The sequence below is a fragment of the Corvus hawaiiensis genome, chromosome 7 (assembly GCF_020740725.1).
Source record: "Corvus hawaiiensis isolate bCorHaw1 chromosome 7, bCorHaw1.pri.cur, whole genome shotgun sequence".
Taxonomy (NCBI): Eukaryota; Metazoa; Chordata; class Aves; order Passeriformes; family Corvidae; genus Corvus; species Corvus hawaiiensis.
Genome location: NC_063219.1, coordinates 14,305,493 through 14,321,854, shown reverse-complemented (window position 1 = coordinate 14,321,854; position 16,362 = coordinate 14,305,493). Strand labels below are relative to the sequence as shown.

The following is a 16,362-nucleotide window of genomic DNA, read 5'->3' as shown; positions in this document are numbered from 1 at the left end:
GAGTTCTGTGTCTTTATTAAACAGCAATTAATGTTGAGGAGGAGCCGCTTCCATGCGGGGTGCGGGCGGTGCCTCTGCGGGGCGCTGCGAGCCCAGCGCTGCCCGCGGTGCGGCGTCTGCCCCGGGCAGGGATCGGGAATGATCCACGGGCTGCAGCCCCTGCAGCTGTCTGACTCACTTACGTGATAGACTTGACCCGTGACCATGACTGAAACAATAAAAAAATAGATGAAAATGCAAATACATAAAGGATATAAAAAGTAGCAAAATTAACATCAGTTTGAGCTGTTTGCTCCAGATTGGTTTCTAGATTGATTTTGCCTTTTTTTTTAACGATTGAAGAACCTATCAGGAATAAATTGTTTCCCAAAAACTATCCATAGGAATGATAAAAAGTTAAAAAGCTGTTGAAGTTGTGGAGCTTCTAGACAAATTCACAATTCTAGGCCTTGCGTTGGACTGACAGGATTTATTGTGAGCGTGAACTGGAGGCCTTTTATGTGCCACATTGGTCTCTGAGATGAACATGCCCAGTGTCAAAGCCTGACAGCAGCAGCTTAAGTAACTCCTTTTGTTGTTTTTCTCACAGAGCATCTCTGTGGTTATCTGGCACAGCAGCTCCTCTTCCTCCTTGTTTAAAAGTTTGCCAACTTCACATTATGTAGGAGCTTTGTTTATAATTTGTCTCAGAAAAAAAAATCTGCCTGCTAGAGGTTTAAAGCACGGTTAAAGATCTGAAAGTGAATATTGTTACAGGCTCACTTGCCACCTTCCATAAACCTAGCTCTTAAACAGTACCCTTTCTGTGGTAATTCTCCAGCTGTTGCTTCTGCTAAATCCTGTAGCTTAGTTTTACCAATTCTGTCATGGTGCTGTTACAAGCAGGAAATTGGTAGATGCCATATTCAGAAAAACAAATTTATTAAAAATTCCACCTCAAAAATGCAGGTTTTATTATGTCGGCCGTCACTGTTTCTGACCTCCCATTCAATGTGCTACTTACCTTGATACTCTTTTCTTGGCCTTCAAATTAAAGCCCTGAGTGGATAAAACGTTTGATTTATATATGGTAACTTTGTTAAAATACAACACTACGTTATCCATGTGACCTGCCAGACTGGATCTGTGTGTTACATTTATGCTAAGCATGCTCTACAAACTCTTTGGTTCTTGAGATTTCTTTTATGTCTTGGGTTTTGGCAAGGTTTTTTTCCCCCGATGTTAAAAGGAAAGTTGCTGCACAGGAACAAAACACAAAAAAACCTAGAGAGCTCAGTCTTCCCATGGAGAAAATAGGTAGGCATGTGGGCAAGAGAATTCCACTCAATCCACATATATTTATGTTAGGTGTTTTTGTGTAGTGTTTAGGTATGTGCTGCTATTATTACTGTGTCGTTGTGCCTGTGAGAACTCAACACCCTGGAGTAAATGAGGCAAGACTCCCAAGTGCACCCCGTAACTGAAAGATCAGAAGAAAATTCCGTAACTTCGATATGTGATACACGGGAATACTGGGGAAAGAGTTTTAACAAAAACTAATCTACATAAAAATCTTCAGAAACACAAACTGTCTGGGAAGAAGATAAAAGTAACTAGAACCTGTCTATTATGAAATGTGTCAATAGCTATTTCTATAATATCTCTTTATATGATAGCACAGATTCCTTCTTCTGGTCCTTTTTTTCCATTGTGGTGAGTTGAATGAGCATTCCTCAGTCCAAGCAGCATAGAATTGTTGGTATTGTTTTGGAGACTCTTTGGAAACAAAAACTTAGAGCATTATCTGTTTTGTTTAGATACCTTTCATTACTCTTGAAGAAATGATTTCGATAATTCTGTAACTGATCTTGGTGTGAATGGTAGTAGTTACATTGCTCAATTGCTAATCCACTTAATGCCATAGATCAAGGCTGATTTTGGCCTTACTCAGTTCTATCCTCTCTCTTTCTCCTGTCTGCTTCAGGCTACACTTTCTGATCATTTATGCAAGATGGGACATAGGTGCTCCCTCATGTGAAAATCAGTCTCTCTGCTGTGTATAGGAACATGTGTGTGCACACAGCTGAAGAAAGCTGACATGGACCTTAAATCCCATAGTAGAAAGGGCCAGGGCTTGATTTCACCTTCCAAAATCTTTGGGAAGGAGCTGTTATAAGAAAAGACAGTCACCACACATTGCTGCTAAGAAAAGCAAATGAACAAGCTTCTTTGGAAACAACAAAATTTTATTACTTCACTTGGACTACAGTCAGGAGAGTACACCATTCTTGGAAAGATGTCAGGGAACATGTGAAGAAAAACTGCAAAATATTTGATTTAGGCACATTCAGCAGCACAGTGCCAAAATATTATGATGAGCAACTATGTACCAGGCAGCAAATGACTCCAAGGAAGAATGCTGCTTACCAGCTTCCCAGCCCAAAGGGAAATACACTGAAACTCCACTGATCCTGCCTGACTCTCTCAGACTCTGAAACCAGAGTCCAAAGAAATAGTTACAGACCACAGTCAGACTGTTTCTATTTGTGCAGCTACCAATACTGGATGTGCTCATGCATACATATATATATTTTATAGAAAAGCAAATCTATTTACATATAAGGCCTCAATTACAGCATGAATGCTACTAATGTGTTGGCAGGCCATATAAACTAGGTAAATTATCTGAAAGGTAGTTTTATTCTATATGCATAGGCCAATAACTAAGAAAAAACAGCTCAAATTTACCCAAAGCTCTATGCTTTTACTTTCAGTGGAGTTTTGTCCCACATTCAACTTTTTAATTAAGTGGTATTGCATCAGAAATCTGTTCACTCCACATAGCATATATATATATATATATATATATACATTTGCATTGGTGCATGTGTGATTCTGCAGCAAGCAACAAGTTGGAAGAGAATACAGCAGAACTGGGACTAATTCATCTTTCTTATGGGAGTGGACTCCATTTCCTGGATGAACTGTCTTGCCTCTTATTTGGAAAAAGAAGTCTGAATTTGGCTACAGACTTGTAACAGAATACTGATGAATTCACTCCACCCATTTTTTTAAGCTTGACATTAAGGCAAACAAAATGTTATATTATTTCCGTATCTTTGCTTGAAAGAGCAATAAAGAGCAATAGTTTTAAACCTCTGTAGGACTAAAATTTTAAATATAGAAAAGAATGTGGCACAGAAGCTGTAAGAAATATTTTCACTAATTCTTTGCACATTTTGAATGAGCCTAATACCTTCTATGAAACATCTGCTCAGTATTTCGCACTCAGCTGGTGATAAAAATACAAGTGACCGGGAAACACAGGGTCTCCTGTCTTAGTTTTGAGTATAAGATAAAACTTGTCTTCTCCCAATGCTCTTTATTTCCATATTTTTCTTTTTTGACAATAGAAGGCAGCAATTCAGTGTTCCCTGTCGTGGCAGTCTTCTCCAGATGAAGAGTGGAGCCACTGATAGCTTCACTTAGGTGGGATATAGCCAGGGGATTCCTCCTTGAGGCAGTAGTAGACAATCAGGAGACTCATGACCCAGTGATGTCCGGCCACAACCTCTTGGATGCGAGTGCCTCAATTAAGAGTGGTATCAGCAATGGCAAGGAGGAATATTTTTACTATGTGTTCTTTTGATATCGATGAGGTGTGGAACCACAGCAAAACAACAGGATTATAACAACATTCCTCATCAAAAGCCCCGTTAGAGTAATTCCACCTATGCTGATAACTTTCAGTTCAGGCTGTATGTGCATTGCAAGGACACACATCCAAATCACGTGTCCCCTAAAAACCTTTCCATTAAAGCAGCAAGTGCAATTAAGCCAGCTGTTTACAGAAAACTGCATATGCAAAGATGCACATCTGACTGGCAGATGTGAAGTCAAGAACACCTCCAAATCTCCTGTCAGGTCTTTTGGAGAGAGCTGGTGACAAGAGCAGTCACTGGGCAGTTTCACAATAGTGCACACGCGCATTGTCTGAGCTCCACAGCTGCTCGCTGACCGTTCCCGAGCGGCTCACCTCCCACAGGGCCAGCTTCAGCACCTCAGAGACTGTGGTCTTGACCTGGGCTTGGAACTTTTTGCTAATCAGAACATAGAGGATTGGGTTGAGGCAACTGTTGATGAAACCAAGGCCAGTGGAGAGTGGAATGCCATCCTGTAGTAAGTCATGCAAGTTTTCATCATGGTGAGCAGACAGCTCCACAATGCTGAATATATGATATGGTGTCCAGCAGACAAAAAAAGCTACAACTACAGCAATGATGGTCCAGAAAAGCCTGCTAGAAGTCAATACAGTTCTCCTCTTCACTTTGACAATCAGCAGTGAGTAGCAAATAACCATGGTCACTAAAGGAAAGAGGTAACCAAATGCAAGCCTCACCCAAATGAGAATGTGATGTGTCAGCAAAATAAGTTCTCTGTCATGCACATGGAAGTTGTTGTAGCAAATGGTGACATTGTTGAGAACCGTAGCTGTGTCTCTAAAGTATAAGGCAGGGCCACCAATAATTGCAGCTGACATCCAAATGATCCCACTCAGAACGAGGGTGTTCTTTACAGTCCTGTATTTGTAGGAAAAGACTGGGTGGACAAGGCGGATGTAGCGGTCAAGGCTGATGAATGTCAGGAAGAAAACACTGGCAAACATATTAAGTAGTGCAATGAATGAGTTCATTTTGCACAGCCACTTCCCAAAAGGCCAGTGGAAGCCCATTGCCACATATGTAATATAGAGGGGCAGGAAGAGAACAAAAATGAAATCTGCAATGGCCAGATTCAGGAACCAGAGTGTGGAAACAGATTTATCCCACTTAAAGCCCATAAACCAGATGACAATGGCATTACCTGGGACTCCCAGCAGAAATGCCACACTGTAAAAGAAAAGGGAAATGATATGGGCAATGCTGAGGGAGGACTGGGGTGACTCATCTTCCTCAGACAGATCGTAGAAATAAGAGTAGTTCTCAAAATCTTCAAATGTCATGTTGCAGAGTGGTTTTCTGGGGGAGAAAAGAAATGAAATGGTCAAAGGAGAAATGTTTTACTGCGCTGTAAATAGTAAACTGCAATTCTTTCAAGTTCTTGGTCATAAACCACAAACATTGACTTAGTTTGGTATATCTATCACCTTTTATCTATCAGCTGCTAGCACAAAGCTCATGAAGAATTTTGGTCACAGGCATTTCAAGAAATGTTCCAATCAAAACAGTGCTGAAATCTCCAAGAACTGTTTTCCTTACATTAACTTCTTAACAGACAGCACTGAGCACAGTACCACTAATAAATTTCTAGGAGGCTAGATTTTTGCTGAAGTATGATTTTGCTATTCTTTTGTGGTCAGGTTTCATACTTTACTGCTCTGTTCCTATGTAAAGCAAGTTTTATGGGTTACATCTGCCTAAAATCAGAGGAGCATCAGACATCTATGTAGGGAAAAAAGTTCACTAAAAATGCCAGGAAGCCATCTTTTATAGAATTACACCCACCACCCCTTCCTCAAATTATAGTTAACAAAACAACAGACAGTAAGTTCTCCAGCAACTAAAAGTTCATGGGTTTATTCATCTCTTTCATGTATGTCCTTGTATAAAGAAATAATAATTTTCGGGCACATTTAAAGTATTGGATTTCCTTAACACAGCAAAGGATGTAGAGAAGAAAACATACAGAACATATTGCAGGGATAATACAACTGTGGTATTCTTCCACTAGTGAGCTGAGAAACAGGTAATAGATGAAAGAAAATAAAGCTTCCCATGAACATAAAACACACTGTAAGGGCATAAATGAAACTATTTGTGGGTCCTTTTTTTTTTTTTTTAAGACAGAATTACAGAATTTTCTTAGTTTTCTTCTCTCGCAAAAGCTTCTGGAACTTACAAGTACAACATGATTTTTCACATAGAAATTTTTTCTGTGGGTGGGAGGGAAGGGGAGGGGGAGAGGAAAGTGGAATATAAACCAAAACTGAGGGAAGAAAAATTAATGGGAAAACAGACAGGAAACAGAGTTTGAACAACAGAAAGAAAAGCAGTCAGAAGTTATTTCACAGTATTATTTCACAGTGTTTATTTCGCAGTATAGACAAAGCTGCAGCACATCACAGGTGGCCACAATCAGACAAAAGTATCTGCAATGATCAAAACAATTATTCTGCTAAACTCAGTTATCATTTAAAGCTGAATTGTTTGGCTGGACTCAGCTGCACTGAAGACCTGTGCTTGAGAGCAGTCAATTAGCTATACTATGAATTATCTTACCGCTAAACTTCAGAGTGCTATCTCCATTCCGAAACCAAAATTCAGCCTGCGCTTTGGAGCTCGGCCCTGCATTCCTGTAATTCCATTAATTATAGCATGCTAAGGACAACAGGAGAGCAGCCTCCAGAGCACACTGCCTGCAGAACCACATCTGCAAACCTGTGCTCATGTACTTACCTTTCCTCCAAAAAGCAGTTCGCTCAGTTTGAAAGGATTACTCGCACCAGTGAAGCTACGCATGTGCACACGCATTAACAGGATTAGACTTCTCATTTGTAGATGGATAGACAAGGAAGGAAAAAAAGGTTGTGTAACTTTATATCTCTTGATTAAAAAAATGTGTATTAAGAGTCAGCACAGCCTGTTCTGTCAAGAGGCTGTGATAGCATTTGTGATTTACATCAGGCTGAAGGAATGTTATTTGGTTTGCTGTCCTGATAAATGATACTTATTGGCCTGCATTTATGTAATTACATGCCCCTTGGGGGTGGATTCTGCATCAAATACCACTGCCACCCATCTGAGTAATTTTTTCAAACAGCTTAACAGCTGCTGAGAGAAGAGTATAAACATGAAGCAGTCCCACTAACATCTGGAACATTACATTTGGACAGTCAGGTTAATAACTGGATTTTTAAGGTTTGCCCATACAAAAAACTATCCCTTCAAATCAAATTTATGCAACTAAACAAAAAAATTTCCAACTATAATGACAATGATAAACATTTGCCTACTGTCCAACAATGTTAATTTTATATTTAACATTTCAAAGATGATGTATAGCAGGAGAAAAAACACATACCTAAATAAATGTCAAATATTTTCCAAGCCTCCTGTAGTTTAAAACTCCATTGAAAGAGCACACCTTTAGAATGCAATTATTTTTCCAAGCTTATATTTTTCCTCATCTCTAACTCTAGTCTTCAAGGCCATGACTCTTTAGCAGTGGGAGTAAAAAAGCAGGAGGAACATTGCTTACCACTGCTCCAAGTGCACAGATGCTGAAATTAGATTCTATGGCTAGGGCTCAGCAAAGACTGCCAATTACATTTGCAAAGCCCAGAAACTCTTACTTCTGACATTGACATATAGGAAGCACTTCTATAGAAGGACTCATGGTGTTAAGCCCTGTCCTGAAAAAAGATAAGCAGTAAGAGATTGTCAGTGGAGTTACACTGGTTTACATCAATGAGGACACAGATTTTTTCCATTAACCATAATTCATCAGAGATGTTTCTCTGTGGTCTTGAAACACACTGTCTCTTCATACATGGCTCTGAAATTAATAAATTTGCAGAGTCAGAACTGTCTTGCAGTTCAAGTCTGACTTACCAGGATATGCAGCCCAATAAGTATCATTTATCAGGACAGCAAACCAAAGGTCTTGTGAAGAAATCTAATTGTATTCCTTATTCTGACACTAATTTCCTGTATGATCTTTGACAAATGGCTTACTTTCCAAGCTGGAGAAATTCTCATTAACTTGTTTGCAGACTGAGGCTCAGTAGAAAAAACAATACTTTCAGACAGCAGTTTCTGCTTGGCTTTTAGGCAACTGCTAGAAAGGGTAAGGGAGGTTTGGGACAGTTCATTGGCTCAGCGTCTGCTGGTCTGGGGAGCCAGTGCATAGAAAACATTTTTCAATAAACAGGAAAGTGTGGTTAGAGGCCTGCCAATAAGCCTTGGTAGCAGCCACAGGTTAAAGAACAGTGTTCTATTGCTTATGGATTAATATAACTAAGTTTAGACTTCATCCTGTCCTTTTTTTAAAGTTTTATTTTAAATAGTAAACACTCTGTGCAAAGTGTATGCTCAGCATTTGCTTGAGGAGTCCGTTCCTGTTCTCTGAGCCACAAGCAGCTCTGAAAACTGAGACTCCTTGATTCAGTTGCTTAATTATGAAAATAATTGACCAGGAGGTTTCATTTCCTGTCCTCTTCTGTAAAACAGAAGTTAATTACTAAATGACTTTATAGGAATATCACACGATGGCACTTGGTGCTTTTAGATCCTGGGACAGAAAGCAGAATTGTCAAGAAACACAGGTCATCAGGAAATATTTCTAAAATACAAAGCCACAGAACTGCTAGGAAGAGACTTCACAACGTGTTGAATAAACTGTCTTTCTCTGAATTTCAGCAGGGAATTACAGACTTGGATCTCAGTTGACATATTCATAGCTTTCTACTAAAAGTACCTAGCGTTTGTGTCCTCTGCCACTATTATAGTTAAGCTATAATGACAACTTGGACAAACTATTGGATTTGCCTAAAATAGAACAGCTCTTGCAACACTAAGAATGGCCTTACAGTTGTGACATGGGACCAGTACTTTGGAATCTATTCATGGCTATGCCACATGCATCCTGCTTGACCAGGGGAAGTTGTTTGACCTCTCCACACCTCAGCCCTGAGGTCAGCGGAACAGCTTTGGAATTAAATTACATTGGGTTTTCAGTCTAAAATAGAAGAAAACAAAAAAAAAGGTACAATTTCCGCCCCCACTTCACTTGAAGCAAAATCCTCCTGGGGGTTCAAAGTTCCCTGGGCACCACACAAGTTAGGACCTAACTGAATTACACTGGCAGTCTACACCACATATTCGGGCTCAGCCCACACAACCCCTCTCTCTCACATTTGGTCCTTACTACTTTTGAATTTTACAGAAAGGTCAAAGGGAAGAGTTTATTCATTGTCTATGTTAGTTAAAAGTTAACACAAGTATTTGAGTGGTAGTCCCCAAAACTATCTTTTCAGTGTGATAAATAGTGTTTAGAGCCTCTGGCCAGCTAAATTGGTTTCAGAGGTCACAGTAGTGGGTCCTGACTTAACAGGAAAATCATGGTTTGGAGAGTTGGCTGTCTCAACAGTTCATTTCATAGAGGGAAGATACTACAAAAACCCTCTTATCAATGTCTTTTTGAACAACTGTGAGCACATCATATTCCATGCGTATTATCTGTGGCTAATGGAAAGCTTATTTGATTGCATCACTTCAACTTCTGTCATTTGCAAGAGTCAAAAGTTGGAGAACAACTAGTTTCACAAAAGGTCACCTAAAGCCTCCTTGTCATACTGTGTGTCAGCAAGTTTGTCCAGGTATTGAATTCAGTCGAAAGACCTCATAATTTTTTCTTGGAACTTTTGAGGTGACAAATTTCGAATATATCTATCTTCAAAAACATGAACATGAAATTCACCTGGCAGTTTATCTGTAAAGTTCAAAACTCAGAAGGCTGAGCAAATTTGCTAGAGGTACATATGTATTTCTGGCAAGCGTTTTACAAAGACATAGGATAGATTCTAAAACACACAAGGAATACTGATGAAATTACAGACTGTCATGGACTCATATTTCTCCCTCAAAAGGACAAAGCCAAGATAACGACTGGGCCCAAAGCAGAAACATTCCTGTAGCAGGAGGTGCCTGATACACTCATACTACAAAATGAAATCCTAGCTACGCTACAGTTTAAGCCTAACGTTGGCCCTGCAGGCAAAGCTACTAGGCAACAAGCATTTTAAGCTATAATACACAAAGGCAGAATCAAGGCTTGTGTCTATGTTTTCTCTCTCACAGGCACGCACACAAACAACTGTCTTTTGACTATCCTTTTAATAGATATATAGATATATGGTAACCTAATTACTTCATATGTCATCCTGAATTCAATAACTGGAACAGGTCACAACAGATAAGACATGAGACTGGAAACCTTTTCAAGCCACAATATAGATGTATTTGTTCTAGCAGATAAGAAAGGAATGCAAATAACAATCCTTCTCCATCATGTCTCTCAGTGAAGCAGTGTTAGAAATGTGTTTGCAAGGTACTGGCTAGACATCTCCTAAAACTGAGGCCAAAACCAACTTTCTTCGAGCAAGGCCAAACATGACCCTGTTAGTCATAACACACCACCTCATCTGCGGTATTGAAGTCATTTGACCAGATAATAGCCTGGTAACATTTTACAGAGTGAGTGTTACAGCAGGATTAACAAACCCATATAGCACAGACTCAGTCAATATCGGTAAAGCTGTGATTTCAGACCAGCAGTTTTGCTGACACAGAAATGTGAAACAAAAAACGGAAAATCCAACTCTATATCTAAATAAGGCTGCTGTAGTAGGAAAAGTATCACAGTAGTTCTGGCCTGAATATAAAATATCTTCTAGACAACAGCTGCAATGGAGCAGTGTACCATTTCCACAGTCAGGTACCTGATAAATGTCTGCAACCAGCAGCTGCGTATCACCAAAGCTGATTTATTTTCTTGCTGATCCCAAGCACCAAGTCTTCCATTCCCAAAGATGACAAAGAAACTCAGATGTCCCAGGATATGCACTGGGGAAGGGGAGGGGGCTCTTGGTAACTCCATAGTTAGCACTTGTTTCTGCTCTTATTCCCTTCTGTTAATACAGCTAAAAATAAAAATATATTTTTTAATATTCCTTTGGAACATAAGATGTTGCTGTAGCCACTGCAAATCACGTAACCACAAAAATTGTCCATCAGAGTCAGAAAAATGACTGGTCATATCTGTGAAACACTTAAAAGTAGCACTATTTTTAGAGAAAAAATTCTAATATTCTTACCAAAAAAAAAAAAAAAAAGACATTGCCACTTGAGACTCAAAAATTGTCTTATGTACTGTATGTGTCAGCACTGCCAAAGTATTTACATAACCAGTCATAATGCTTCAGTATTCATAACCCTTACTGAAATGAGGTTCAAGTGAGAAGTATCATCAGTCTGGTTTACAGACGAGAATGCTGAGAGTGACCTACAGGAAGTCTCTGATCAAACCAAGTGCTAAATCTGGAGTCCCTGCCTAGTGGTTCAACCACAGTCCTATCCTCCTTTCTTAACTTAGCACTGTCCCTTCTCTCATGGTGAAGTGAAGAAACCGCGGCTTCACCTCTGGGAGACCTTCCCCTTCCTGAAGGGAGGCTCCCTTCTGTGCCAGGATGTCCATTGTGGTGAAGGAAGACAGAGCTTACCTGAGCAGCCCTTAGGGCTTCCGATCTGTTTTCTCTGCACGGAAGAGAAAAGCAACCTGGATTTCCACCATTTGCTTGTCATAGCAACTGCCCTGTGTCTGCAGTCCCAGGACATACCTCAGAGCCATTAAGCATGGCTCTCAGATGACAGAGCCCAGCAGGTACACCATATATCCTATTGGCTGTGAGGTAACACACTCATCAAGTATTGTTCTGTGGAAGCTCCACGTGTTTTCTATTCCTCCTCAAAGGCCAGCAGTATTTTCTTTGGCTACAAGCCACCATGATAACTACATACCTAGAGCAACGGAGATACCCGATTAAAAAAATTTAAGTGCCTCAGCTTCGCAGTGACTGGATTGATGGGATAATGAATGCTTGCGTTTCTAATTAATTACAGCCTTTTCAGGTTTTCATGCAAAAATTACTTGGAATTTTTACTTTGCAACTGTTTCACATATTTGCGATGAAAGAATATTTTGACTAGGATTCATGTGATCATTACATGATTATGCAGCTCTGAGTATGTTTTTTTAAATGGTTGTACTGTTTCAACAAACAAATGCTTTAATCACAACTCCCTCCTAACAAAAAGTAGCAAAGTGAGAGCAGAGGATACAGAGTAAATGTAGATTTTTTCTGCAGTTGCCTCAGCAGACTAAGGCCAACTAAACATAAGTTAGACAACAGCCGTTCTAAAGGTACTGCAAGGCAACACCAGGTCATTACAGAAAAAATTCAAAGTAACACTCTCTCCAGCAAGATACAAAATACCTATCGAATAACAGATAAAAAATAGATTACAATCCGCTATATTTACACTCCTTTTAACAAGAAGAGTTAAGAAATAACTTCAGAGAAAACTAGCACCACAACTCATTCCTCTACTATGCCTTCTTACACCCTATTCAATTTCACAGATTAATTTCCTAGTCACTTATTACTGTATGCTTGGTTGTGTACTGCCCTCTAAATTGATCTCTGTTTTCCTAGGTTTATTCTACTCCTCATTAGTACACACCAGCAGTTTATTCTAGCATAAATGTAATATTGCTATGCTTATATTACTCTTGACACATACTCTTGCATGAGTATATCAGAAGATGCAATTCCAAAATACTTCTAGTACACATCTTATCAGCTGGAATGTTTCAGATAGCATACTTTAGTATGTCCTCACAGTTAATATACTAGGATCACTGTGTACAGTAGATTAAGGGCGTCAACTTCTGTATCAGTGTTATTCTAATATTCCTTCTCATACAAAGGTAACTATTTTTTTACGTTAAGATCAAGTCTATAGTAAGTACCGCCTTTTTTCCTGCAAAACTGAAAAATTCAAATCGCTAAACAGTTTCAGAAGGACTGGATATTCATCTAGCTCCCTAACATGGTATGGGGAACACTCCCTAGTGCTGAGAGGAGTAGATGGCATCTATGATTAAGGTGTTAAATTAGGAGCTTGGAAATACTGGTTTTACAGGCTTCCCATATTACCTTTGCAAATCACTTCTCACTTGACTCTGCCAGATATGGTGTAACACCCTCAGTTAATATTACTCAGGTTTCTTAAAAGGGCAATTTTTCTTAACATTTCCAAAATATCTCATTAAAAGGATGTGGGGCTGAAGCTCATTAAAAGGGGATCACTAGAAAGAAGAGATGGGAGTTTAGAAAGTGGAATTACATCGACTGTACAGGACTTACTACTCCTTACTACTGACATCACTTTCCTTCTCTCCTCTAGAAGGCCTCAGAAGGGAATGAAAATTGTGTGCCAGGTTCACACTTGCTGAAAGAAGCAAGTATCTTATCTTGGGAAACTACCCACAGGCCCTAGTCTTTGAGATCAAAACCTCACTGGATCTAGGCACTATAAGCACATAATGAAAGACAGTTCCTGCTTTGTTTATAATTAAACAGAATAAAGAGCTATAAGAAGAGTAGGGAAAGGAAGAGACATTTCTTGCCCAAAGCCAAACAGTAAATTTGAAGGTAGAGTTGGAAGCAGAATTCAGAACTTGCCAAAAGAATAAAGAGGCAAGTATCTTCTGTGGGTAGAGGGAGAAGATGCTGGTTCTTAGTACTTGTGCCTTGTGATTCTTGAAATACATTCTTCAAGGAGTATCAAAAAGGGACAAGAGAGCCTGGGTAGAAGAAGAGAAGTAGGATAATGCTACAAACTTTTTGCCTGCTAATGTCCCTGGCAAGAACTGAAGACTTCTACAGTGCTGCCCTTTGCAGATAACCCTTGCAAGCAAACCTAACTTGCAGCAATGGGTTCTGTCAGCTTCCCTCTCAACCCAGTAATGAAAAATTATTGTATCTGTAGCAGGTTTGTTCAGCTCCTCTGAAGAATCGTAGCAAAATGGTGGGCCAGGTATAAGAGAGCTGCAACAATTCAGCAGAAATTCCCTTTGGAAAAAAGCTGCCATGGGCTAATACACTCCTGCTTTAAGGTCCTCAACCTCTGGAACACACTGAAGATACAAAGGGCACAGAAGCAGCTGAACTCCCCCAGAAGTATTATATGCCACCTTTGAGGACACATAACTTCTTTTTTTTTCCTCAGGAGCCTCAAGCACACCATAAAAGCAAAAGCAAGTGTGAGAGAGCTCACCTCTGCATGATGGCATCTCCCCTTCTAGAACCAATGTCTCTTGGACACTGCCTACCCCAGCCACAGCAATCCCTTTCTTCTGCTAAGAGGCCATGAGAAACTGCTCCTCACAGTCGGCTCTCTTGAGCAAAGGCAGCCACAACAGAGCCCTGCACTGTTGTGAAACTGCTAGCTTTAGACTGAATGAACACAAATTAAACCATTATCAGAAACAATGAGTGCAAATTAGCCAGACAACCAGCCACCACAGTAAGAGAGACAGCTGAACTGCTGGCACTTTCCATGAGACAAAATAAATAAATAAGCAAATAATAAGACCATTCAATAGATTACAATCCCCATGAAACCTAGCTGCTGCTTAGTGCTTGGAACAGCAGAGTTACTAATACAATATTAATATCTAATAACAAATGACAAAGTTCAAGTGTCTCTTAAAAAACACAAGGAGAAGAAAATTCTTTAAGGCAACTGGCTTTATTAGGAAACAGATATAAATTTTCCTCTTGAATCAATTTATCAGAAATAAACACAAATCTAAGCATTTCAGAAGTTGCTCATTAGGTTGTCAGCAGAAAAAGAAATTCTTAAAAGAAAGAATGTGTAATGTACAGTACACAGAAATTGCATTATTTTGATCAACACTTTTCCTCTGCCCTCACCCATGCAGTAAAAATGTGTAATCAGATCCTGCATAGGAATTCTTTTACAGATCTTCCCTGACTTATGATCCTTTTCCACAAAAGCAATTAGAGAATCCAAACCATAAATTCACACTCCAGAGTCAAATAACTTCCACTCTGCCACACTCAAAGAGATTCTCAGTTCAACAGAAGTGGACTCCAGTGTCACTCATAGCACATAAAAAAATCCCTAGGGTTGAAGTAAACTTGACAGGACCTCTATCCTGTCTGCCTGGCAAAAGTTGCTGATAGTGTTTTAAATTTGGCCAGAAGTTGCAGTGACATTAAACAAAAGTAAATTGGGTTGTCAAAATATTTGCATTCCCCAGTTCAGCTGTGGCAGAACAATAATATGATAATAGTGAAAGATGATAATGAAAGTAAGCTATCATAAGTAAATTAATCTTGAAATCAGTTTCTACATCTGCTCTGACAAACTACTTTACCTTGACATACCCTTACTCAATCTCTTGTCCTTAACTAAGAATTAGTAAGCATTTTATATTATTCAGTGATACAATTTTATTCAGCTGTGTTTTAACTCACAGACAATGTTCAATGCATATATGTCCTGTAAGTCCACAAAACCAGGTCTGGGATATTGCTTGGCTTGCAAGATCACATTTAGAAAGACAACAGATGACAATGACACTGTTATCACTAAGTGGGAATAGGAGGTGGAATCTATTCCTGTCTCATTGTGTGGTAGTATACAAGGCTTCAAATCTTATTGTCACTTCTAGGAAACACGTTTCAATACACTTAATGAAAGGTAGATCCATATCCTACCTTATTCCACAACAGTTAGGGAAAACACACACACTTTCCAGCTGAGATCACAGAAACCTTATTTAATTCTGCAGAACTGTAATTCTTCAGAACTACTTTGTTGATCTGCTATGTAAGTTGAAATGATTTCCAGTTTCTGTTCTAGAATCTGTTCAGATCAGAACTGATGTATTTTTAACTAATAATACTGGAAATTGCTAAAGCTATAGAAGACACACTATCCCTAAGCAAATAAAAAAAATAAAACCAACACATAGGGGACACGGAGGGGCGAGAGAGATTTAAGCCAAGGTCACTTACCATTCTTTGACAGGATACAACTCCCTGAAGTGTGTGTTAACATACTCAAATGTAATTAAAAATTAAATTAACGCACACTTTCATATCTTTTCTTGGTGCTGGGTTGATTCAAAGTAATCTGTAAAATGAGTATTGCATTCTTTCTTCCAAGAAACTCTTTTAGCCAGTATATGCTATAGCACCTTACAGCATCTGCCTGCAAGTGTTGTTGCAGCTGTAGAGACACATTATTTAGAAGGTAAGGGAGAGAAAGATTTTAAGTATAAGAGAGTTTGACCTACCTTGCTTAGTTCTTTGAAACAAAAGGCACTGTAAATCAGGGATGTGAGCTCTGTAGCAGAAGGAAGAATGAAATGATCTGCAGAGTTCAGAGTGACTTCAGTGTGATTCCAGCTGCTTCACTTGGCTACTGCCTTCCTTCTAATAAAGCTGCAGAATGATATAACACCGTGTTTGTTTTCAGCTGAGGAAGTTGTTTCCAACTTCCCTTGGTTTTCTAGACCCATTTTTGAAATATTGCCATGCTGTATAATCCCAGTATTTCACCAAAAATAAATGTTAGACATGTGAATGAATCATTTTGGTCAGTGTCCAAGCAAGCAACAGATGTGGTGGCTGATGAATGGAAAGAGACCTTACAGTTGTGGGCTGCTTTTTGTTCTGCAGAGAAGAGGTTGAACAGTATTTCTTTGTAAGCACTCTGGTTTATAGAAAAT

At 39.3% G+C, this 16,362-nt stretch overlaps 1 protein-coding gene across 4 annotated transcripts; it reads right to left on the bottom strand.

The window, feature by feature from the left end:
* Window positions 1-2,204: 2,204 nt before the first annotated feature.
* CMKLR2 (chemerin chemokine-like receptor 2) lies at window positions 2,205-16,081 on the bottom strand. 4 transcript variants are annotated; one of them, XM_048310052.1, is made up of 2 exons: window positions 15,928-16,081; window positions 2,205-4,997 (listed from the first exon to the last, which is right to left on the bottom strand). In XM_048310052.1, the coding sequence occupies exon 2, from the start codon at window positions 4,979-4,981 to the stop codon at window positions 3,935-3,937; it is 1,047 nt and encodes a 348-aa protein (XP_048166009.1). In that variant the 5' UTR covers window positions 4,982-4,997; window positions 15,928-16,081; the 3' UTR covers window positions 2,205-3,934. The 4 variants fall into 4 exon arrangements, with proteins under 4 accessions (XP_048166009.1, XP_048166010.1, XP_048166008.1 ...); XM_048310053.1 differs by lacking the exon at window positions 15,928-16,081 and adding an exon at window positions 11,258-11,467; XM_048310051.1 differs by lacking the exon at window positions 15,928-16,081 and adding an exon at window positions 6,435-6,791.
* Between the last annotated feature and the right edge of the window lie 281 nt (window positions 16,082-16,362).

Bases quoted from the DNA above. Each gene is read 5' to 3' on its own strand.
- CMKLR2 (XM_048310052.1), bottom strand. From the start codon at position 4,981: ATGACATTTGAAGATTTTGAGAACTACTCTTATTTCTACGATCTGTCT.